This window comes from Pristiophorus japonicus, chromosome 5, assembly GCF_044704955.1.
Source record: "Pristiophorus japonicus isolate sPriJap1 chromosome 5, sPriJap1.hap1, whole genome shotgun sequence".
Taxonomy (NCBI): domain Eukaryota; kingdom Metazoa; phylum Chordata; class Chondrichthyes; family Pristiophoridae; genus Pristiophorus; species Pristiophorus japonicus.
The window spans coordinates 23,946,310-23,971,744 of NC_091981.1; the positions used below are offsets into that span (position 1 = coordinate 23,946,310).

The following is a 25,435-nucleotide window of genomic DNA, read 5'->3' on the forward strand; positions in this document are numbered from 1 at the left end:
TAATAAGTAGAGCAATTTTACAAAGAAAGACTTTACAGCCAATGAAGTACTTTTGAAATGTAGTCACTGTTGTAATAAAGGAAACGCAGAAGCCAATTTGTGCACAGCAAGCTCCCATAATCAGCAATGTGATAATGATCAGATCATCTGTTTTAGAGATGTTGATCGAGGAATGAATACTGGCCAGGACACCCGAGCGGGCAGGCGGGGCCTCGGTTTAACATCTCATCTGAAAGATAGGACCTCTGGCAGTGCAGCGCTCCCTCAGCACTGCACTGGAGTGTCAGTTTGGATTTTGTGCTCGAGTCTCTGGGAGTGGGACTTGAACCAATAACCTTCTGACTCAGAGGCGAGGGTGTCACCAACTGAGCCACAGCTGATACTTAAGTTAGAGATGTTTATAAATGAATGTACCACCGAGTACTTCAAGAGTACGCTGCAGGAGATCGATACCCACCAAGACATCAGGTCCCTGTTGACAATTGGTTTAGAATAATGAAAAATACATCATTTAATCTGGTGCAGTATCAGGACTTTAAACTCACTTTCACAAAATAATAAGGACGTCTCTCTCTCACTTTTCCAGCTTTCAAACTCTGTAACACAAACTCCCGCCATGCTTTGTATATGTCATCAAGTCCAAAGACTGAGGAGCTCCTCAGGGCTGGGTTCTGTTGGCGCTCGTAATTCAGCACACCAAACAGGACTTTCATCTGCGAGTCAGAGTACTGGATCTGTTTTGAACAAATAACTGTTTAAAAACTATTAAGTGCCTACAAACACAAGTAATAACTATACGTACTGTAGCAACTGCCCTGCACTAACTGGAAATCATTCATTCTTCAAGTGTGCTAATTGTGGCAAGGCACCTTCTCCATAGCAACGCATCACGGTGGAGAAAGTAGGATAGCATTGGGATACTAACTGGTTCCAGTCAATCTAATCTGAACATACAGTAAGGCAAGATAAACAGCAACAAAGTCACATTATAGGTTGCAGCTCTTCTGTTTAGATTAAGTGCCCTTTTACCCCCTCCCTTCCCACCGTCCAGGGCCCCAAATACCGCTTTGAAACACCGATTTATTAGTACCTCTTTCAATTTAGAATACTGTATTCGCTACTCATGATGCGGTCCCCTCTACATTAGGGAGACTGAACGCAGATTGGGTGGTCACTTTGCTGAACACCTCCGTTCAGTCCACAAGCGTAACTTCAAGTTTCCAGTCGCTTGCCATTTAAATTCTCCACCCTACTCCCTCCCACCTCTCCATCCTCGGCTTCCTACACTGTTCCAATGAAGCTCAATGAAAGCTCAAACAACAGCACCTCATCTTTCAATTGGGCCCTTTACAGCATTCCAGACTCAACATCGAGATCAACAACCAATCACAACCACTGCTCCCTTTTTTTCGGACAGCAGGAGCTGGTAACGATTCTGTTGTTGTCATTTGTAATAAAGGAACGGCAATAATCATGGGCGATTTTAACCTTCATATTAATTGGACAAAGCAAATTGGCCAAGGTAGCTTTGAGCAAAAGTTCAGAGTGTGTATCTGGGATGGATTCCTTTAACAGTATATTGCGGAACCAACCAGGGAGCAGGCTTTCTTAGATCTAATACAGTGAAATGAGACAGGATTAATAAATGATCTCAGAGTAAACGATCCTCTAGGACTAAGTGACCATAACATAGTTGAATTTCAAATTCAGTTGGAGGGTGAGAAACCAGTGTCCTAAGCTGAAATAAGGGAGACTACAAAGGTATGAGGGCAGAGTTGGCTAATGTGGACTGGGAAAATAGATTAAAATATGGGACGGTTGATGAGCAGTGGCAGACATTTAAGGAGATATTTCATAACTCGCAACAAAATATATCCCAATGAGAAGGAAAGACTAAGAGAAGGGATAACTATCCGTGGCTAACTAAGGAAATAAGAGATGGTAACAAATTGAAAACAAGGGCATACAAGGTGGCCAAGACTAGTGGGAGACCAGAGGATTGAGAAACATTTAAAAGCCAGCAAAGAACTAAAAAAAAATAATAAAAAGAGAGGGAAGATAGATTATGAGAGTAAACTAGCACGAAATATAAAAACAGATAGTAAGAGTTTCTACAGGTATATAAAAAGGAAAAGAGTGGCTAAAGTAAATGGTGATCCCTTAGGAGGATGAGGCTGGGAAATTAATAATGGAGAACAGGGAAATGGCAGAGACGTTGAACAAATATTTTGTATCAATCTTCATGCTAGAAGACACTAAAAACATCCCAATAGTGGGTAATCAAGGAGCCATAAGGAGGGAGGAATTTAATACAATCACTATCACTAAAGAAGTACTCGGTAAAATAATGGGACTAAAGGTGGACAAGTCTCCTGGACCTGATGGCTTACAGTCTAGGGTCTTAAAAGAAGTGGATGCACTGGTTGTGATATACCAAAATTCCCTGGATTCTGAGGTGGTCCCAGCAGATTGGAAAATCACAAATGCAACACCCCTATTTAAAAAAGGAGACAAACAAAAAGCAGGAAACTATAGACCAGTTAGCCTAACATCTGTCGTTGGGAAAATGCTAGAGCTCATTATTAAGGAAGCGCTGGCGGGACATTTGGAAAAGCATAATTCAATTAAGCAAAGACAGCATGGTTTTATGAAAGGGAAATCATGTTTAACAAATTTGCTGAAGTTCTTTGAGGATGTAACGAGCAGGGTGAAGGGGGAAAACCAGTGGATGTGGTGTATTTGGATTTCCAGAAGGCATTCGATCAGGTGCAACATAAAAGGTTACTGCACAAGATAAAAGTTCATGGGGTTGGGGGTAATATATATATGGATAATATGGATAAAGGATTGGTTAACTAACAGAAAACAGAGAGTCGGGATAAATAGGTCATTTTTCGGTTGGCAAACAGTAACTAATGGGGTGCCGCAAGGATCGGTGCTGGGGCCTCAACTATTTACAATCTATATTAATGACTTAGATGAAGGGACCGAGTGTAATGTAGCCAAGTTTGTTGATGATATAAAAATGGGTGGGAAAGTAAATTCTGAGCAAAAATCTGCAAAGGGATATAGACAGACTGAGTGAGTGGGCAAACATTTGGCAAATGGAGTATAATGTGGGAAAATGTGAGGTTATCCACTTTGGCAGAAAAAAAAACAGAAAAAGCAAATTATAATTTAAATGGAGAAAAATTGCAAAGTGCTGCAGTACAGAGGGACCTGGGGGTCCTTGTGCATGAAACACAAAAAGTGATTATCTATTATAGAGATGTTTTTAAGTGTCTTCTAGCATGAAGATTGATACAAAATATTTGTTCAAAGTCTCTGCCATTTCCTTTTTCCCCATTACTAATTCCCCAGTCTCATCCTCTAAGGGACCAACATTTACTTTAGCTACCCTCTTCCTTTTTATATACCTGTAGAAGCTCTTAGTATCTGTTTTTATATTTGTTGCTAGTTTACTCTCATAATCCATCTTCTCTCTCTTCATTATTTTTTTTAGTTGTCCTTTGCTGGTTTTAAAAAATTTCCCAATCCTCTAGCCTCCCACGAATCTTGGCAACATTGTATGCTATTGTTTTCAACTTGATACTTCCTTAGTAAGCCAAGGATGGTTTTCCCTTATAGATTCCCTTAAAGATTCTGAAGGTCTTTCCTTCTCATTGGAATATATTTTTGTTGAGAGTTATAAAATATCTCCTTAAATGTCTGCCACTGCTCATCAACTGTCTCACACTTTAATCTATTTTCCCAGTCCACTTTAGCCACCTCTGCCTTCATACCTTTGTAATTGCCTTTATTTAAGTTTAGGACACTAGTTTGAGACACAACTTTCTCACCCTCCAAATGAATTTTAAATTCAACCATGCTATGATCACTCTTTCCTAGAGGATCCTTTACTATGAGATCATTTATTAATCCTGTCTCATTACACAGTACCAGATCTAAAATAGCCTGCTCCCTGATGGGTTCCACAACATACTGTTCAAGGAAACCCTCCCTGATACCCTCCTCTTCCTCAAGGCTACCTTGGCCAATTTGATTTGTCCAATCAATATGAAGATTAAAATCACTCATGATTATTGCAATACCTTTCTTACAAGCCTCCATTATTTCTTGATTTATACTCTGTCCAACAGTGTAGCTACTATTAGGGGGCCTATAGACTACGCCCACCAGTGAAGTGGTCTAGCACTAATTTATAAAAATAATTTCTATAACGAGCAGCCCACTATCACCTTCTCGGGGCAACAATATGTTATCCACATCAAATAAGAATCTTTTAAAAAATTGCCCAGTTTCTTGTGCTACTGGATCAAGATGTGCAAAGTCTTGAGACTGTATCAGTTCCCCACCTCAAACTACATTGGAGTGGGAGTTAGAAGTCGGATTATACAGGGCAAGTGACAAAGTGCCAGATGTAGATGTCACGGACGCCCTTGTTATACATAAACAAGCCATCTGAATCGGATATATAGACTGAACTGAAAATTACACCTGGCAAATAAATCACGTTTGGCTCTGGAAAAACAAACTCAAAAAACCTTTTCATTTGTTCCCCTCTCCATCAGCTCATTGAAATAAATGTGTCCAGAGTTAGCTTAAAGAAAGACCTGCATTTTATATAACAATTGCATGACCTCGGAATATCCTAAAGTACTTTACAGCCAATAAAGCACTTTTAGAGTGTAGTCACTGTTTTAATTTGGGAAACGAGATAGCTAATTTGTGCACAGCAAAGTTCCACGAACAGCAATGTGATAGTGACCTAATAATATGTTTTAGCGGTGTTGGTTGAGGGATAAGGGATACATATTGGCCAGGACACCAGGGATAACTCTCCTGCTCTTCTTCCAATAGTGAAATGTAATCATTTACATCCGCCTGAGAGAGCAGACTCGGTTTGGTATCTCATCCGAAAGACGGCACCTCGGACAGTGCAGCACTCCCTCAGCACTGCACTGGGGAGTCAGCTTAGATTATGTACTCTGGAGTGGGGCTTGAACTAAGAACCTGTTGACTCTGAAGCAAGAGTGCTCACACTGAGCCAAGGTTGACAGCCCAGAAAAATAACTGATCGGCACGAGGCATTCTCGACTCATTTGCAGTACGGACCACACACACAAGGTGGAAGTGCTGATTAACCTTTCTAAAACTGCTGCCTTTCACGGAAGTTTTTGGTGCTGCTATGTTCCGCATTTTCACTATCGGACGCAGGCCATTTGTCTTTGGAATAAAGCGCAGGCTGGAAGGGGGTGGTATGTTCAGTCGCTGCTTCTCTTCCATGTCCTTGTATGAGATTGCTTGCAGCTGTACCTTTGCTAGATGATTTCTGCAGTAGTGCACACAAATAACGCTCCTCCTTTAGAATCTTTCACTTACAATACAAGATTACCAATACAGTATACAGCAGGTCAATAAAGAAATGGACAAAAGGACACAGACCTGAAGTATTAACTCTGTTTCTCTCACCCCAGATGCTGCCTGAGCTGCTGAGTATTTCCAACATTTTCTGTTTTAGGCTTAAGTAGTGTCCCGAGGAACTTTGCAAATCAGGTTTAATACTACACGGTCAGATTTAGCCGAAACTCAGGCTGGTATAGAATGGACAAAAAGACTTGCATTTCTATAGCGCCTTTCACGACCATCGGACGTCTCAAAGCGCTTTACAGCCAATGAAGTACTTTTTTTGGAGTGTAGTCACTGCTGTAATGTGGGAAACACGGCAGCAAATTGGCGCACAGCAAGCTCCCATGAACAACAATGTGATAATGACCAGATATTCTGTTTTTGTTAAGTTGATTGAGGGATAAATATTGGCCAGGGCACCGGAGATAACTCCCCTGCTCTTCTTCGAAATAGTGCCATGGGATCTTTTACTTCCACCTGAGAGCAGATGGGGCCTCGGTTTAACGTCTCATCCAAAAGACGGCACCTCTAACAGTGCAACACTCCCTCAGCACTGCACTGGAATGTCAGCCTCGATTTTACTCAAGTTCCTGGAGTGGGACTTGAAGCCACAACCTCTGACTCAGAGGCCTACAGCTGGTATGGGGTGGGCAACCTCAGCTGGTATGAAAATGTTCTAACTTTCAGTAGTCAACCAGCAGGATGATCACAGATATTCACTTATTTTTTGTTTTTGTTGTGAACATATAGCACAAAATCATAGAACTGACTAAAAATTGAGCAAAACGTACAATAGATGACAACACACCCTGAAGACCCATGTGGGCGTGGCCACACCAACAGGCAGACTTTCCAGGCAGCTATTACCAATAGTCGATCACCTTTCAATAAAACAGAATGCCCAGTAGCATGGACCAACACATCCGCCTCTCTTGTCAAATTGTACCGAGTTCAAGTTGCACAGAATTGGCACTAACTTTGAATGATGCAGTATCTGTGTACTGTCACTAGGGGGTGCTTGATTAACTTTGCCGCTCAACAAGTGCGTCTGGTGGCAGAAAATGGGTACTACACCATTCCATCACCACAAAGGTTCACAGCACAGGACAAGCCCATTCTTCCCTCGTGTCGGTGCTGGAGCAATCTAAAACGAATCCCACTGGCCTACTCTCGCCATAACCATGTTGTTTCTTCCTCTGCTTCAAACACACTCTTCTTCAAGCCTCTGCCTCAACTGCTCCCTGAGAGAAGAGAGAGTCAACGATAGGCATGCTGGGCTGGAAAAAGGCAAAGAGGGGACAAGACCCAAATTATATGGACGGAATAGCTAGCAAACAAGTTGACAGATCTTCAAATATAACAGGTGCAGACTATAAAATAAATATACTCCGATAGTGTAAAAGGGGGGTTTCTATATATATATATATATATATAGTTTCATGTCAAATTTTTGTCTTATAATATTCCTGTGAAGCGTCTTGGGACCTTTTACAACATTAAAGGTGCTATATAAATACAAGTTGTTGTATATAATTCCACGGATAAATAGATTAAAACTACGTAAATGGAAAATCATAAAATGAGGTAAATAATAATAAAGAACATGTAATGTGTATTAGAGAGATTAGAAAGGTTAAAAGGGAATCTGAAAATGAACTACCAGTTAAAGGAAATATTAAGGGATTTTATAAGAATGTTACAAGTAAAAGAATAGTTACAGGATAGGAGCACTCGGGGAAGAAGAAGGGAGTCTAATTATTGCAGATGTGGCGAAGGCATAAAATAAATATTTTGCATTAGCATTTATGAATGATGATGATAGACCATAGATTTTCAAACATATATGTAATAGATGATGTGGAAATATTATTATAGATAACGGTGGGATAGGAATTGGTTTTGAAAAGATTAATTACATAGGATATGTAGGGGAGGACGGAAACCCCCTCATTTTACCCAGAAGGAAAAGGGCTGTGGGATCAGTCTGTGCTGTGAATTGAAACCGATGGAAGGAAAACTTTGGGACACAAATGGAGACCCCCCCCCCCAGTGTTTGGACTCATAGGAAAGGGAATTTAATTTGGAACTATCTACCAGAAAGTTTGAAATCCTAAAGTGCACATGGAAGAAACTACGAACTTTAATCGAATTTGGGATTTTTTTTAAAAGGTCTGCAAGAAAAGGGGTGGAGTCAATATCAAAAGTGGCAGTTTGGACATTGGAACTAATCAAATTGTCTGGGAACTGTATACCCTCGAAACTTGCCCCTTGAAAACATTAGCATTTAAACAATGCCACATACATATTCCAACACCTTTTTCATCAGGCATAGAAATATCTGGCTCAGGCCAGACTAGCACAATGGCTACAGGAGGCCAATGCAATCAACACCCACTCAAACCTTGAGTAGGTTAAGATCAGTGGGAAAAAAACCTAAAAACCTCAAACTGCTGCATTTTTCAAAATCAAAAGTCCACCAATGAGAAGAATCGACTTCAGCAGGAGAGGCGGACTGGATAATCTGGCTATAAAAAAGGGGTTTCTGACGTAGTGAAAAAAAGAAGTGATGATTTTCCCTGCTCTCGTGATTCAACAACCACAACCACAGGCCTCTCGACACTGAAGGAAAACCAGTGTCCGAAGACACCGAAGATAGAAGAAACAAACCACCAGACTGTGGAAGGCACAGTAGTGAGTATAACCTCTGGTCCCCAGAACTCCCAACTCAGTTAGGCCAGGAAAGGTGGGAGGTTGGGCATTGTACTGCTAAACTGGTGTAAAGATTTTCGTTGGGTCCGTTTTAGTGGGATTTAGGGGGATTGTTTTGTTGGTGTATTGCTGTTTGTTGAGTTACACCTTGTCAAATAAATTGGAAGCCTAAAGTTCCTCTTGGAATCACCTTGTCTCAGTTCTATTGTATTAGATCTCCTGATCGTGAGTCTTATGTCAGAACAGTGTAAGGGAAGCTAGGAGCGCCTCGAAAATGCTCAACTGTGTGTCACAGGCTAGGGAAGAAGGGGTTAGGAGTGTTTGACACTCACAGGTGCCTCACAGGCTAGGCATAAGCTGTGGGGACGCACGAGTCTCAAAACCCCCTTCATAAGCTGTGGACACAGTCTCTCCAGGGGTGCTCTTGCAGCACTCAGGGTACCTCACAGGCCAGGCATAAGCTGTGAGGGCAGAAGCCCAGAGAGAGACACCCAAGGCACAACAACAACCCTGTGAAAACCCCTTACAGATACACGGCACAGAAACAGGTCATTCAGCCCAACCACTCCATGCTGACGTTTATGCTCCACTCGAGCCTCTTGTCGTCTTTCCTCATCTAACTATCAGCATAACCCTCTATTCCCTTCTCCCTCATGTTTATCTAACCTCCCTTTAAATGCATCTATACTGTTCGCTTCAACCACTCCCTGTGGCAGCGAGTTCCATATTCTCACCACTCTCTGGGTAAAGACGTTTCTTCTGAATTCCATATTGGATTTCTTGGTGACTATCTTATATTGATGGCCTCTAGTATTGCTCTTCCCCACAAGTGGAAACATTCTCTGTCTACTCTATCAAAACCTTTTATAATTTTAAAAGACCTCTATTAGATCACCCCTTTTTAAGAGAAAAGAGCTCCAGTCTGTTCATCCTTTCCTGATAGATATAACCTCGCAGTTCTGGTATCGTCCTTGTAAATTTTTTTGCACTCTCCAGTGCCTCTATATCCTTTTTATAATATTAGTGGAACCCAAGGTGAATAAGTCACTGGGTCCCAAAGACATGCACCCAACCTGTTGAAAGAAGGGAGAGAGGAGAATGCAAAGGCTCTGGCCAAATCAGTCAATGTTCTTGAAATAGGCAAATTGTGATGTGGGACTAGAGAGCAACTGATTTAACATCCATGTTCAAGAAGGGAGAGCCGATCAGACTCAATGGGCCGAATGGCTTCCTTCTGTGCTATACTATTCTATGATTCTACAAACCAGATAACTATCGACCATTTAGTCCAATGTCAGTTGTGGGCAAACTCTTGGAATCAATGAGCATTTAGAAATACATGGGTGAATGAAAGCATGGACTGGTTAAATGCAAACCACGTTGATAAATTTAAAGAGAGTTATTTGAAATGACTTGAGTATATGAAACAATTTGAATTTGATGATTACAAAGTAGGAGGTTTGGCAAACAGTGAGGAAGACTGTAAGAGACCAGTTGAATGGTGCAGCTAGGGGAGGTTGCAATTTAATGTGGATAAGTGTGAAGTAATACATTTTGGGAGAAGAATGCAAGGAATGGGAATATACACTTAATGGAAAGACATTGAAAGACGTGGATGAACAGAGAGTTCTATGGGTTCAAGTACATTATTCCCTGCAATTGTAAGTGCAGGTAGATGAAATGAGAAAAAGGCCGATGGCATTTTGGCTCTTATAAATTGAGGCACTGAGTGCAAGAGTAAAGAAGTCATTGTGAATTTGTACAAAACACTGGTTAGGCCACAGTTGGAGTACTGTGTGCAGTTACGAGCATCCTGATATAGAAAGCACGTTAAAGCCACGAGACAGCACACAGTGTCGATGCACCAGAATGATGCCAGGGATGAGAAACGAGAGTTACGAGGGGAGTCTTGAGATACTGCGACCATTTCTACAGAAGCAGAGAAGGCAAAAATGAGATTCAATAGGAGGTTTTTAAAATCACGATGGGTTTAAGAGAGTGAATAGGGAAAGAATATTTCAACTGGCTGGGGATCAGTGATCGCCAATTTAAATTTGTCACTAAGAGTGAGGAGAGGGGTCAGGAAAAATGTCTTTACACAGTGAGTTATTGGCAGAGAATGCTTTGCTAAAAGAATCACCGCATCTTTTAAGGGAAAATTGGATAGATATTTGAAGCAGAGGGAGGATTAGTTGCGATTGATCTAGTGCCACAGATGATGCATCAAACGGCCTCCTTCTGTGCTGTAAACGTTTTATGTGATACTCTGCTGGCGTAATCTGTAGTCTGATTGGGGACTTGATTTTGTAAAATGTCTGCGAATGTGGATACTTTATTCTACCAGGTCTTGGTCGATCGTATCCACAAAATTAAAAATGATTCTACCTTCTGCTAGCCTATCACAGAAAGGCCTTTAGATCATGCACAGGGAAGACTTCAATCCAAACAAGTCTCATCCTCACAGCTAATAGAGGGTCCCTGATTTTCTTTATTCGTTCATGGGATGTGGACGTCGCTGACAAGACGAAATGCCCTCGAGAAGGTAGCGGTGTGGTGAGCCACCTTCTTGCATCACTGCAGCCGTGTGGTGTAGTACGACTAAGTGGCTTGTTCGGCCATTTCAGAGGGCAGTTAAGAGTCAACCACATTGCTGTGCATCTGGCGTCATATGTAGACCAGACCGGGTAAGGACGGCAGATTTCCTTCCCTGAAGGACCTTAGTGAACCAGATAGGATTTTACGACAATCCGGTGGTTTCATGGTCACCATTACCGATGCTCGCTTTTTTGCATTTAAACTCCCCAGCTGCCGTGGTGGGATTAGAACTCATGTCTCCAGACCAGGCCTCTGGATTACTAGGCCAGTAACATAACCACTATGCTACCGTACCTACCGTCAAGAGAGGCTCTCAAGCTGTGGGGAGTTGAAAGGCAGCCACATTAGCTCAAGCGATCGTGATGGAATCGTTGCCCCTTACCGTACACCAATCGTCTGCACCTCATTCCAGACACATTTTCTGTAGTAGAAAAGCAGGTTTTTCATGAACGTCGTCTCCGTAACATAGAAGAAGGACTTGAGCAGCTGTACCACGCAAGTGTCCATTAACCAAAAGAGGAACTTAAACAGGATTTCTTCGCGCAACTGGTGCTCTGATGCAGGGACAAAGTACCGACCTGCGAGATAAAAAGATTCCTTTATATTTAGACAGTAGTTAGAATAAACATGGGCCATGAGTGATAGGAGCTAGACCTACATCCGCAATACCATGCATCGTCAGGCTGCAAGCCAGGTGCACTCAAACGTGGTTGAGTTGAAGATCTTTTCCATAAGGAAGATAGGAGGTGATGGAGTGGGTGGGAGGTCGAAAAACATCACGCGTACACGCGAAGGGGCCCCACGATTTCCAGGTTTAGGCGCGCACAGTGCATGTGCCGAAATCCAGCACTTGCAAATTGTTCAAATTTCTTTTGACAGTTCCAACGCATCCCCGAGAGAAGGACATTCGCGGGTGGAGATTTGGGCTATTTAACCAACTCTTGCCCAGCGACTGTCCTTAAAACTCTTACGCCTGGTAAAAGCAAGCATAAGGCCTGCTTTTACCAGCGTAAGAGTTTTAAAAGATTGAAAAATTAAATGTTATCACTAATTTTTATATTAAAAACCCAGTCCATTAAGGTAAATTTATTTTGAACCTTATTAAAACATTTTTTTTTTAATTTTCAAAAAAATAAATGTTTTCCTAATTCAATTTCAATTAATTTTAAATGAGTATTTTTTTTTAAAATTTATTGTGTTGCGTTTCTGTGCTTTTGGGAGTATTCTCACCGATAGTAATGGCAGCTCATACAAACGGAACTCACCGTTATTATCGATGAGAATACTCCATGTTCATTGGTGGTCCAGGCCCACGTGATACCAGGTTGCGCTTACGTTCCTGGGATGCATAGGCCTCTGCGTTGCGCAGCGCAGTTAGGCCTCGGACTGGAAGTGTTCATTTCTCCGAGGTCACCAGGTATTTTCGTAAAAATCATTTTGGTCAGAGCCATCTCCAGCGGGAAGCCTCCGACCGCAATTTTTGGCCCATCAAGTCTTATGTGTCTATGAGCATTAAGCTACAAAGCAGCAGTTTCAGAATTCTGCTAATACTCCAAGCGTGACAGCCCATTGTCCAATACAAAGATTCCAAAACTAAACATGGAATAAATACTTTGTATGTGTTAAAAGAGCACGAACTCACCTCAAATAAAATAATCTGAATGCCATGATACAAGAGCATAAGAACATATGAAATAGGAGCAGGAGTAGGCCATTTAGCCCCTCGAGTCTGCTCCGCCATTCAATAAAATCATGGCTGATCTGATCATGGGCTCAGCTCCACTTTCCTGCCCGCTCCCCATAACCCTTCATTCCCTTTATCACTCAAAAATCTGTCTTAAATATATTCAATAACCCAGCCTCCACAGCTCTCTGGGGCAGAGAATTCCACAGATTTACAACCCGCAGAAGAAATTCCTTCTCATCTCAGTTTTAAATGAGCGACGCCTTATTCTGAAACTATGCCCCCTAGTTCCAGATTCCCCCACGAGTGGAAACATCCTCTCTGCATCCACCTTGTCGAGCCCCCTCAGTGTCTTCTATGTTTCAATCAGATCACCTCTCATTCTTCTAAACTCCAATGAATATAGGCCCAAACTACTCAACCTTTCTTCATAAGTCAACCCCTTCATCTCAGGAATCAACCTAGTGAACCTTCTCTGAACTGCCTCCAATGCAATTATATCCCTCCTTAAATGAGAACAAAACTGTACGCAGTACTCCAAGGTGTGGCCTCGCCAATACCCTGTACATCTGTAGCAGGACTTCTCTGCTTTTATACTCTATCCCCTTTGCAATAAAGGCCAACATTCCATTTGCCTTCCTGATTACTTGCTGTACCTGCATACTAACTTTTTGTGTTTCATGCACAAAGGACCCCCAGGTCCCACTGTACTGCAGCATTTTGTAATTTCTCTCCTTTTAAATAATAATCTGCTTTTTTATTTTTACTGTCAAAGTGGATAACCTCACACTTTCCGACATTATATTCCAGCTGCCAAATGTTTGCCCACTCACTTAGCCTGTCTATATCCCTTTGCAGATTTTTTGTATCCTCCTGACAACTCGCTTTCCCACCCATTTTTGTATCATCAGTAAACTTGGCTACATTACACTCGGTCCCTTCAGCCAAGTCATTAATATAGATTGTAAATAGTTGAGGCCCAGCACCGATCCCTGTGGCACCCCACTAGTTACAGTTTGCCAACTGGAAAATTATCCATTTCTGTTTTCTGTTCGTTAGCCAATCCTCTATCCATGCTAATATAGTACCCCCAGCCCCGTGAGCTCTTATCTTGTGCAGTAACCTTTTATGTGGCACCTTATCGAATGCCTTTTGGACAATCCAAATACGCCACAACAGAGGAAGATACAGGGTGCCAGGACCAGCACAGAGCAGTGGGATTAATTTCGGAGTCCTCTAGTAAAGATATGATGAGCTAATTGCCTCTTTCGGTGCTAAAAATCCTATGATTCTACAGCATTTAATCACCTCAGATTTTTGTTTTAAATTATGTTCCATTTAATGAGCAGGACAACCAAGCAAACTTAACTTAGAAAAAGTTAATGAGCACAAAGTTGATGGGATCTTTGCACGAATTATAAAGCGCTGACAACATAGTGGGTAAATGCATCGCATGGTGCAATATTGAGCCATACAGACCAGCTGGGCCCAGGTTCCATCTCCAATCTGTGCTCAGTTAGTTGATGTCAGCCAGATAAACAGTTGGGATTCTACAATTGACTTCAATAGGTTCACTAGATTGATTCCTGGGATGAGAGAGCTGTCCTATGAGGAGAGATTGAGTAGAATGGCCCTATACTCTCTGGAGTTTAAAAGAATGAGAGGTGATCTCATTGAAAGCTACAAAATCCTTTGGGGGCTCGACAAGGAAGATGCTGAGAGGCTGTTTCCCCTGGCTGGAGAGTCTAGAATTAGGGATCATAGTCTCAGGAGAAGGGATCGGCCATTTAAGACTATGAGGAGAAATTTCTTCACTCAGAAGGTATGAATCTTTCGAATTCTCGACCCCAGAGGATGCTCAGTTGACGAGTATATTCAAGATTAAGATCGATCAGTTTTTGGGCACTAAGGAAATCAAAGGATATGGGGATAGCGTAGACAGGTGGAGTTAATGGCAAGGTTCAGCGATGGTCATATTGAACGGCAGAGCAAGCTCGAGGGGCCGTATGGCCTACTCCTGCTCCTATTTCTTATGTTCTAATACCCTTGGGCTAGGAAGGGAAAATTCAGTTCAGGTATCCTCTCCAGCTTGCCTTCCGTTGGCAAATCTGTCTCTCAGGTGAGGACATGATCAGACTCACAGATTATACCCTCCATAGACTACCAACACACACGCATGCACGAAGAATGGTGGTACCTAGAGGAATGCTGGTGCTCATTGAAAGTTATCCCAGCAAAGGTCGGGACAGAAAGTGAAAAAATTGGGATGTTAAAAATAAAAAGATATTCGAGTTGTAAAGTGTTCCACCATGCTAGATAAGAGTTGATAAGTGTTCACGAAAGGGCCACCAAATAGAAGCAATTGGGAAATGAAAGAATGGCAGAGCAGGCTCTAAGGGCAGTATGGCCTACTCCTGTTCCTGGGTAGAAATTTCAACGTTCCGTGCCCGTACGAAGTGTCTATGGACCTGGGAAGGCATCAGAAAAGCCGGTTTTCAGCACGCAACGTGCATGCGCGGAAAACCGGCTTTTCCGATCCATCAAGCTGGAGCTTGACAGATTGGGAGCGAGGACATTTGTACGGGCAAGATTGCAGGATTTACACATATCTTGCCCAGCAAATGTCCTCAAAAACCTTGCACCTGATAAAAGCAGACGCAAGGTTTTTGAGGACATTTTCTGGGCAAGATATGCATGAATCCCGCAATCTTGCCCGTACAAATGTCCTCGCTCCAGATCTGTCAAGCTCCAGTTTGATAAAAGCAGGCACGTGTGCCTGTAAAAGTAGGCTAAGTGTTTTAAAATACAGAAAAACATTAAAATAAAGTTATGAAAACATATTTTATTGTTAAAAACCCTCCCCACTACGGTAAGTTTATTTATTTTTTTAAAATCGGGAATTATATTTTTTTTTATTAGACATTAACTTTAATTTAAATGAATCTTAAATATGTAGTGTATATTTTCTATTTTTTTAAATTAGTGTTTTGGTGTTTTGGGTGGGGTTTCTCATTCATAATAATGGGAACTCCAACTTAGAGTTCCCATTATTATGAATGAGAAAATACTGTACCTTGATTGGCTGCCCAGAGCCATGTGACTGCTGCTCCAGCTTAGACGTCCCTATGTGCACACGCTGCGACACGCAGGGAGAGGTGGCCTGTGGGCCAGGATCTCGAGCCGGCACAGCAGCTTCAGGGAGGTGCGCATTTTTTCTCTAAAATCTAGTTGAGCGCTCGCGGGAAGGAGAAAGCGGGATTTCTGGGCCATTATGTTTCTTAAGATACAGGGTTCCAGGACAAGCTCAGAGCAGTGGGATTAATCTCGATTGCTCTAGTTGCTCAGTGATTGTAGACTTTAGACATCAAGTTGGGTCTGTATATTCCCCGAGGCTCTAAGAACTCATTAATAACATCCAGCACCACTCTGTTTAACTGCAGCAAATCTGCAATTGGCCAATGTTTTTAAAAAAAAAAGCCCTCGCCACATCCGAAACATGGTCGTCCAGATAAATAAAACAGGTTAGTTCTCGTGACATCATATAGACAATTAATGGATTACCTTTATGGAGTTGAAGCCAGGTACAGTCATTCACATTAATTTTCCACATTAGCTCACGGCAAGAGAATTTCTCAACCTTCCCCAAGGAAATAAACTTCTTTACGTTTTTCAGGAACCTGCACTTATTGTGGTTGGAGCCCCACAGTTCATCTGGTACAACTTTGAGCAGACACTCCCTCACAAATCGGTGGGCCTGCAGTGGACTGCTGTACTGTTTGAGCAACTGCAGCAAGACCTTGTCCGAGCCAGGTGACTCTCCGCTGTGGCCAAAGTCTCTAGACGAGCTGGTCTTTTCATTTGCTTTGCGCTTCATGGCTGTGCCTTCGGGCAGACGACCCGGCGGAGAACACAGGCCGGGACATTCTGCAGATCTCGACGAATCGGTCTGCTCCTGCGAGTGGCTTTCAATTGTAGCACTATGGCCAAGAAGGTCCGTCCTCATTGAAATATGATCCTTTACGTTCTTGTTCAATAGCTGACCCCGGTTTTCGATGAGGTGAGCAGTTGCACCACAGGGGCGATTAATTTTCGATGCTGCACAACTGCCGAAAAGCCTGCAAGCCACCTTCATGGTGGAAAAAGAATTGGACTCATTCCTCGACTCAGCGTTTCCCACGTCATACGAAGCATTAAAGCTCTCGTTTCCTTTCTGGGCTTTAACAGGGCAATTCCTCGTCAACAGTCGCATATATGGGCAACGTTTATGATTTCTCAGCAGTCTACAGAAAATATTTCTCATCTGCCAGTAGCGCTTTGGAAGCCTCTTCTTTCTCCAGTAGTTACTAGGATGTACTTGTGTTTTCTTCTTCCCAAATGTATTGTTGTTCAAGAAGATAGCCTCTACAAGTCTTTGGCCACCTGTGCTGAAGTCCTGCAAGCGATTTAGTATAAAGCTGTTTGGCAAACATTCTCGGTTATTACTAGAGTACAATATACTCTGTCTTTCAATATAAATTCCATCCCATGTTCTTCTTTCCTTCACTGCTGCAGTATCTATAGAAGTATGCAGTGGTGCCCCAGGTTTTGCAAACACACCAACCTTTCCGTGGCAGTGTCCATCTATAGCTGCATCCTTCCAATAGGTGGTCTTCCCAGTGGTGGATTTATTGCTATGTACAGTGCTTGTACTTCTACCTGTGGCGTGATGAGACTTTCTGCTTCTTGCTCGGTCTATTTCATTACATTTTCCCTGTTCTCCAAGTTCGGCAACAGTGGAAATATCACAACTCTCACCAGATTCATAATCGTTCGCTGGATTTTTAACTCGCAGCCCTGTGTATTCTGAATCTTCCCCCTCAACTACGGTGGAGTAAAGGTCTTTACCAGAAGAAATAATCTCTTCGCTATGCATGAAGTGTCCACTCCGATTGCTTGTAATTCCTCTTCCTTCAATCAGCTCGGGTGCTTTGACACCAGTCTCCGGCTCCTGCCGTCTGCAGACTGCACTGGTACTTTCCTCCACTGATCTCACTTGTGCACTGAATTTGGGACATTTTGGTTTGCATTCATCAATGTTACTACCTTTTCCTTTCCATTCGAAGACTCCTTTCCTTGGTTGATCAATTGCAATACCAGACTGCTCAGTTATTTCAGGGCACTCATTTGATATATCTGCCACAGGCAATGTATCACTTGCTGTCGGGGGGAGCCCTGCGCTGGCTGTCGGGGGAAGGGCAGTACCTTCCACCAATGTAGACACTTGGCTTCCCTTTAACCTCTTTGCAGGACACTCTATTTTATCGTCGTTCAGAAACCTTTTTAGTGACTTTCCTTCTGTGGTGACGACATCCAGTGATGTCCACCTGCCAACATCTACTTCAAGTCTAGCCCTCTGTGCAGATTTGCATTCAGGAACATATAGGGTTTTCCGACGTTTCCGCCGATCAGACTCAGTGGCTTGTGCTTCATTCACCACGGGATCTCCTGATAATCTTTCCTTCCATTTCCTGCTCTTTGAGAGGAACCCTTTATAAAATCTGACTTTCTTTTGAACACACTTTAGTGCAATATTGTACCGATATTGGACTGGCCTCTGCCTGATCCAGGTAGTGGGGAGCCTAGTGCCACTTGTAAGGAGGCTATAGATGGGAATGCCACATATCTGAAAGCAGCAGCTCGGTGGGACCAGCATGAAGAGGGAGCAGTGCTCCAGTAAATACGTCATGATATCATCACCAATCCTGCTCAGCAGTGTCTTCCATAGCACACTGTTCTTGATAGTAGCCGTAGTGGGATTTGGTTGGTAACTACATATGTTGGGGGCAGATCTGACACGGATGAAGCTTGTTTCTTTTACACAGGCATAACCAAAGCTTAGCACGTTTCTTTTCCCTTTGTCACAAATCCTCTGAATCACTCGCAAAACCACATCACTTTGCGTAGAGAGCTGAAAAGAAATTGGAAAAATAAAATTGGTTATTCTGTGGTTCTAAACATGTACCTGGAACCAAAACTATGAGGGGCCTCCAGTACATTCACAGGGCGTTCACCTTGGGCCGGCAACTATCCCAAGGATTATGGAATTTCTTGTTTGTTTGATGTACAAATAAGAGCGAGTGAGAGGGATCAAGCATCCTAACATCTAGCTCCCACTTCAGCAACGGAGATAACGGGTCTATTTTCCTGGAACGGAGCATTTGGCTCTCAACCCCACAAGTTAAGAGTGTTGTGCTCCCCGATCCTCCAATGGTGGAGTTAGGTCAACATTTCTGGTGAACTCATTGAGTACACCACAGCGAGCCTCATTGCAAGTCAGAAGCATCACAGCCAAGGTGCCAGGGATTATGCCCGCTTTTGCCATTTAGGAATATCCAAAGGGTTTTCCCCCTAAATACTTAACAGCATATCAATATACATTTATTCTTAATTTTTAAAGTATTTAGTAGTATAAATGTAGAAAAAGCCATCATTCTCACCTATAAAATGTGGTACCAAGATGGCTTTCACGTCATTAATTATTGTTAAGTTAATATTCACTGCTCATCTTTGTCCTGAAATGACGTGCCATTCTGATGCCATAAATTCCACTTGCTTAACGGGCCTTAAAATTATAACTCGAAAATACTCTTATCGACAGCGAGAGATAAATCTTTCATAAACATCGGTTCGGCCCCAGCTGGAGCATGGTGGCCAATTCTGGGCACCACACCTTACAAAGGAGGTCAAGGCCTTAGAGAGGCTGCAGAGGTGATTTACTAGAATCATAGAAATGTACAGCACTGAATGAGGCCATTCGGCCATCGTGTCTGTGCTGGCCAACAAAGAGCTATCCAGCCTAATCCCACTTTCCAGCTCTTGGTACGTAGCCTTGTAGGTTACGGCACTTCAAGTGCATATCCAAGTAGTTTTTAAATGTGGTGAGGGTTTCTGCCCCTATCACCTTTTCAGGCAGTGAGTTTCAGACCCCCCCCCCCACCCTCCGGGTAAAAATATTTCCTCTCAAGTCCCCTCTAAACCTCCTATCAATTACCTTAAATCTATGACCCCTGGTTGTTGACCCCTCTGCTAAGGGAAATAGGTCCTTCCTATCCACTTTATCTAGGCCCCTCATAATATTATACACCTCAATAAGGTCTCCCCGCAATCTCCTGGTCCAAAGGAAACAAACCCAGCCTATCCAATCTTTCCTCAAAGCTAAAATTCTCCATCCAGGCAACATCCTCGTAAATCTCCTCTGTACCCTCTCTTGTGCAATCATATCTTTCCTGTAATGTGGTGACTAGAACTGCACACGGTATTCTAGCTGTGGCCTAACTTATGTTTTATACAGTTCAAGCATAACCTCCCTATTCTATGACTTGGCTAATAAAGGCAAGTATCCCGTATGCCTGCTGAACCACCTTATCTACCTGTCCTGCTACCTTCAGGGATCTGTGGACCTGCACTCCAAGGTCCCTTTGTTCCTCTACACTTCTCCGTGTCCTACCATTTATTGTGCAGTCCCTTGCCTTTTTAGCCTTCCTAATGGTACCTAATGTATCTAATGGTACCAGAGATGAAAGACTTCAGTTACGAGGAGAAATTGGGGTTGTTCTCCTTAGAGCAAAGAATGTGAACGGGAGATTTGACAGTGTTGTTCCAAACCTTGCTGGGTTTTGATACAGTACACAAGGAGAAACTGTTTCCAGTGGCAGATGCATCGGTAACCAGAGGACACAGATTTAAGCTGATTGGCAAAAGGACCAGAGGCGACAGGAGGACATTTTTTTGAAGCAACAAGTTGTGATGATCTGGAATGCACTTCCAGAAAGGGTGGTGGAAACAGATTCAACAACAGCTTTCAAAAGGCAATTGGATAAATACTTGAAAAGGAACAATTTGCAGGGCTATGGGGGAAAAGTGCATGGTAGTGGGACTAATTGGATAGCTCTTTCAAAGAGCCGGCACAGGCACGATGGGCTGAATGGCCTCCTTCTTATAATTTAATTGGTGAAGGAATTAAAACTATTGGTCCTGGTGTTCACCAAGGTCTCAGATACCTGGTTGACCTCACCACACCATTATCAGCTTGCACTTCAAGCACAAAAATTTGAGCTGTAGGCTCAGCAAATTCTGGGCAAATTCAGCAAAATTGTGATCACCATTGATTTGGATGGGAATGGGGGTATTCTGTTTCAGGAAGTTATTGCAGGCCGTAATGGCAAAAAAAGTCACTCTCGCTCTAATTTCCTGGAATTTCCGTACGCCGGAAATCTGGCGCAAATTTTCAGGAAAATCCAGGTCGTTCATTCAGAGATGAGTTTTGCCTGGATTGAGAGATGCACCGGGAAATACACAAGGAAATAAAACTTTTGTGCACCAACTCTGGTCTGCTCTGCAAATAAAGCGGATAGGTAAGCCAAAGTTGTTTCTGGCTCACTACAAACTTTCCCGCGGTGGAGGGATGCCACTTGGATCTGCACACGATCATTTTTCACACACTGCTTCAGACCGCTGCCTGCAATGCATTGGCACACTCTTCCCCCGCCATACCTGCTGAAATGTGACCGGCCGGCACAGCACTTTCGCATCGCTGGGGACGCAGACGATGAGCTGGGAGATAAAGCGCTTGTAGGTGTCGGTGTCGCACGGTTCGACCAGGGCTGGCAGCGGCGCTGCAGCCCCGTCCACCTGTGCAATAAACTGCTGCAGCGAGCCCACACGGGGATAAACCGCGTCGAGCAACCCGCTGCCAGGCATTGTCCGTCTCATAGGCAACCCGCTGTCAATCATTGTCCATCTCATAGCAACCCCGGGCCACTCATTGTCCGTCTCATAGGCAGCCCGCTGTCAATCATTGTCCATCTCATAGCAACCCCGGGCCACTCATTGTCCGTCTCATAGGCAACCCGCTGTCAATCATTGCCCGTCTCACAGCAACCCCGGGCCACTCATTGTCCGTCTCATAGGCAGCCCGCTGTCAATCATTGTCCGTCTCACAGCAACCCCGGGCCACTCATTGTCCGTCTCGCAGGCAACCGCGTGCTCCGGGGAATAGAACGCCTCTCATTGTGACATCAGCAGCCACTCAACTCGCTCCCGCCCTCCTGTCAATCAAACTCTCTGCACTCACTTCCTCCTGCCAAACTCATCATCATGTAGGCAGTCCCTCGAAGGATGACTTGCTTCCACTTGAGGCCAGTTCGTTAGATATATTCAAAAGGGTTAGGTGTGGCCCTTACGGCTAAAGGGATCAAGGGGTATGGAGAGAAAGCAGGAAAGGGGTACTAAAGTTGCATCATCAGCCATGATCATATTGAATGGTGGTGCAGGCTTGAAGGGCCGAATGGCTTACTCCTGCACCTATTTTCTATGTTTCCACGCCAAAAAGGGATGAGTTCACAGGTGTTTCAATGAAGGAACGAATATTACAGGTCCCAAACTACATCTTGATGCCTGTACGTGGATTTTTTTAACGTGGAGTGGCCGTTGCACACCAGCCACCACATGGGCTTGATGGAGTTAGGTCTTGGTCCAGTGGCAAGGGTTAACCAAGACGACTGGAGACCAGCTCTACTCACATTACACTGAATCTACAGCACAGAAACAGGCCATTCTGCCCAACCTGGTCTATGCCGGCTCTCTGCACCAAACCAGCTTCCTCCTACTCCTACATACAAGAAGTAAAATACTGGAAATCTGGAATTAAAAACAGAAAATGCTGGAAATAGTTAGCAGGTCAGGCAGCATCTGTGGAGAGAAAGAAACAGAGTTAATGGCCCAGAAATTCCTCTGAGGGCTTTCCCACAGGCAATTGCCACCTTGTTGGATATTTTTTATGAATTTACCTGGTGGTCTGGGAGGCGTCCTGATTTCCGATGGGGAGGCCTTCTCCTCCCGCGCTGTGAGGCGCACTCCCACACAGAGGGTCGCGACGCAGAAGATGCAGTCATGTGTGATTGCTCGGCCAATCAGGTAAGTATTTCACAGGTTCCCATTAATAGCACTGAGACGCATGTATCTACGAGTTCGCAGTGCTATTAATGGGAATGAAAACAATCACACAAAATAATAAAAAATAAAAAACAGACCACATATATTTAAAATTAATTGAAATTAAAGTTTTAAAAATCAGGAAAATATTTTATTTTTATAAGTTTTTTTAATTATGGTTTAAAAAAAATTACTGTAGTGGGGAGGGTTTTTAACAATAAACTATGTGTTTCTAATTTTATTTTACAATTCTTTTTGTGAGATTTAAATCACTTGAGCCTGTAAAAGTAGGCTATGCGCCTGCTTTTTCAGGCACAAGATTTTTGAGACATTTGCTGGACAAGATATGGGTAAATAACCCAACCTTGCCCGTAAAAATGTCCTCGCTCACGATCTGGCTACGATCTGTCAAGCTCCAGCTTGACAGTTCACAGATCAGAAAAGCCGGTTTTCAGGGCATGCACATGGTGCGGCTTTTCCGATGCCTTCACGGGTCCGTAGAAACTTCGTATGGGCCCGGGGACGTCGGAAAATCTGCCCCATCGTTTCAGGTCGATGACCTTTCGTCAGACTGTTTCTCTCTCCACAGATGTTGCCTGACCTGCTGAGTATTTCCAGCATTTTCTGTTTTTATTCCTCCCACCTCTCTTCATCTAAACCCATCAACATATCCTTCCATTCCTTTCTCCCTCGTGTATGGCTCAGAGTCGTGGACCATATACAGTAGACACCTCAAATCACTGGAGAAATACCACCAATAATGTCTCCGCAAGATCCTGCAAACCCCTGGGAGGACAGACGCACCAACGTTAGCGCCCTCGATCAGGCTAACATCCCCAGCATCGAACACTGACCACACTCGACCAGCTCCATTGGGCGGGCCACATTGTTCGCATGCCCGACACAAGACTCCCAAAACAACTCGGAACTCCTACACGGCAAGCGAGTCCAAGGTGGGCAGAGGAAGCGTTTCAAGGACACCCTCAAAGCCTCTTTGATAAAATGCAACATCACCACCGACACCTGGGAGTCCCTGGCTAAAGATCGCCCTAAGTGGAGGAAGTGCATCCGGGAGGGCGCTGAGCACCTTGAGTCTCGTCACCGAGAGCATGCAGAAATCAAGCACAGGCAGCGGAAGGAGCGTGTGACAAACCAGTCCCACCCACCCTTTCCCTCAACGGCTGTCTGTCCCACCTGTGACAGAGACTGTAATTCCCGTTCAGTGACCTAAGAACTCACTTTTAGAGTGGAAGCAAGTCTTCCTCGATTTCGAGGGACTGCCTATGATGATGACTTATCTAGTTTCCCCTTAAATGATCTATGCTATTTGTCTCAATTACTCCCTGTGGTAGCAAATTCCATATTGTAGCCACTCTCTGGGTAAAGAAGTTTCTCCTGAATTCTCTATTGAATTTATTAGTGACTATGTAGATTCATGACCAATGTTCCCTCTAATATTTTTGGGCCATGTAGCACATTCAACTAACCCCATCAGCATATCCTTCCATTATTTCTCTCTCATGTGTTTATCTAGCTTCCCCTTGAATGTATCTATGCTGTTCACCTCAACTACTCCTTATGGGAGCAAGTTCCACATTCTAACCACTCTCTGGAGAAAGATGTTTCTCCTGAATTCACTATTGGATTTATTAGTGACTATCTTATATTGATGACCATAAGAACATAAGAAATAGGAGCAGGATTGGCTATTCGGCCCCTCGAGCCTGCTCCACCATTCAATGAGATCATGGCTGATCTTCTACCTCAACTCCACTTTCCTGCCCAATCCCATATCCCTTGTTCCCAATAATTGTTGGGGGGTTGCGCGACCCTTTAATGGCTGTGCGACCCATTCAAATTTCTGTGCATGCGTGGATTTTCCATTCAAAAGCCGGCAAGCCAGCTGCCCGGGATCTCAAGGTCACTGCGCGGCTATGCATCTTAACAGGAACAGTGTTTATGACCTTTAGTTTTGGTCTCCTCCACGAGTGGAAACATTTTCGCTAAATCTATCCTGTAATACCCCATAATCATTATAGTGATCTCTATCAGGTCACCCCTCAGCCTTCTCTTTTCGATAAAAAAAGAGCCCCAATTGTTCTGCCTTTCCTGTTAAGTATATCCTCTAAGTCCTGCTTTCATCCTTGTAAATCTTTTTTGCACCCTCTCCAGTGCCTCTGTATCCTTTCTATAATATGGAGACCAGAAGTGTTCATAGTACTCCAAGTGCAGTCCAACCAAGGTTCTGTATAAAAAAAGCAAAATACTGCAGATGCTGGAATCACAAACTGTTGCCAGTTCTGACGAAGGGTCTTTGACCTGAAACGTTAACTCTTTTTATTTCTCCACAGATTGTGCCAGACCTGCTGAGATTTCCAGCATTTTCTGTTTTTATTTAAGGTTCTGTCTAAGTCCGTTTACAAAGTGACCCCTGTCAACGAACCGGAAGCTGCGCAAATGAAAAAAATAATGAACAAGATTTTTTTTTTAATCCGCTTCCTTATTCCTCATTTTGGGAAGTCCGGCTACAACAGTCACAAAAAGCACTGGAACTACGCATGCGCAAATACTTCAGATTTGTCAGCAGCAGTCGCGTCCATAAGTTTAACACAACGTTGTTGCTTTTCAATTCTATCGCTCTGGAAATGAACCAGAGTGCCAGATTACCACAGATGCGGTATAGACACATCTAGATGCAAAGGATGTGTTCGTAGTGGCTTCTGCCTAACACGACCCACTAATCCTAATGCCCTAACCACTAAATTGCTTGGTGTCAAGGATATCATCCTCATCTGTGTTTTCAACGCTCACTTCGACTTGCTATACGCTGCTCATCCCCATCCCGTACTAAACTATCTGTTACATATCATTTTGTGATTTCCCTCCTTCCTACAGCATGCATTCGTTGTCAAAATAGGAAAGACTGAAAATAAACAGATGGATCATTTTCTGAAAGTTGACGCTTAGAATATTTCTCCAATGTTTAAAAGTAGATGTGCACTTGATTGGCAAAAAAAGCTGATGGTGTATACATTGATCTGAATTTTAGCAGTTTCACAAGATTGT

The 25,435-nt window shown here is 43.3% G+C and overlaps 1 protein-coding gene across 2 annotated transcripts in view; it reads right to left on the minus strand.

Moving 5' to 3' along the window:
• tert (telomerase reverse transcriptase) overlaps positions 1 to 21,300 on the minus strand; it is a 100,211-nt gene extending 78,911 nt beyond the window's left edge. For both annotated transcript variants that reach the window (XM_070880407.1, XM_070880408.1), the window contains exons 1-5: positions 20,930 to 21,300; positions 15,959 to 18,344; positions 11,096 to 11,291; positions 5,146 to 5,332; positions 546 to 734 (exon numbers count right to left, since the gene is read on the minus strand). In XM_070880407.1, coding sequence (XP_070736508.1) covers positions 546 to 734; positions 5,146 to 5,332; positions 11,096 to 11,291; positions 15,959 to 18,344; positions 20,930 to 21,181 — 3,210 coding nt within the window. In that variant the 5' untranslated portion in view covers positions 21,182 to 21,300. The remainder of the gene's footprint in view (positions 1 to 545; positions 735 to 5,145; positions 5,333 to 11,095; positions 11,292 to 15,958; positions 18,345 to 20,929) is intronic.
• Between the last annotated feature and the right edge of the window lie 4,135 nt (positions 21,301 to 25,435).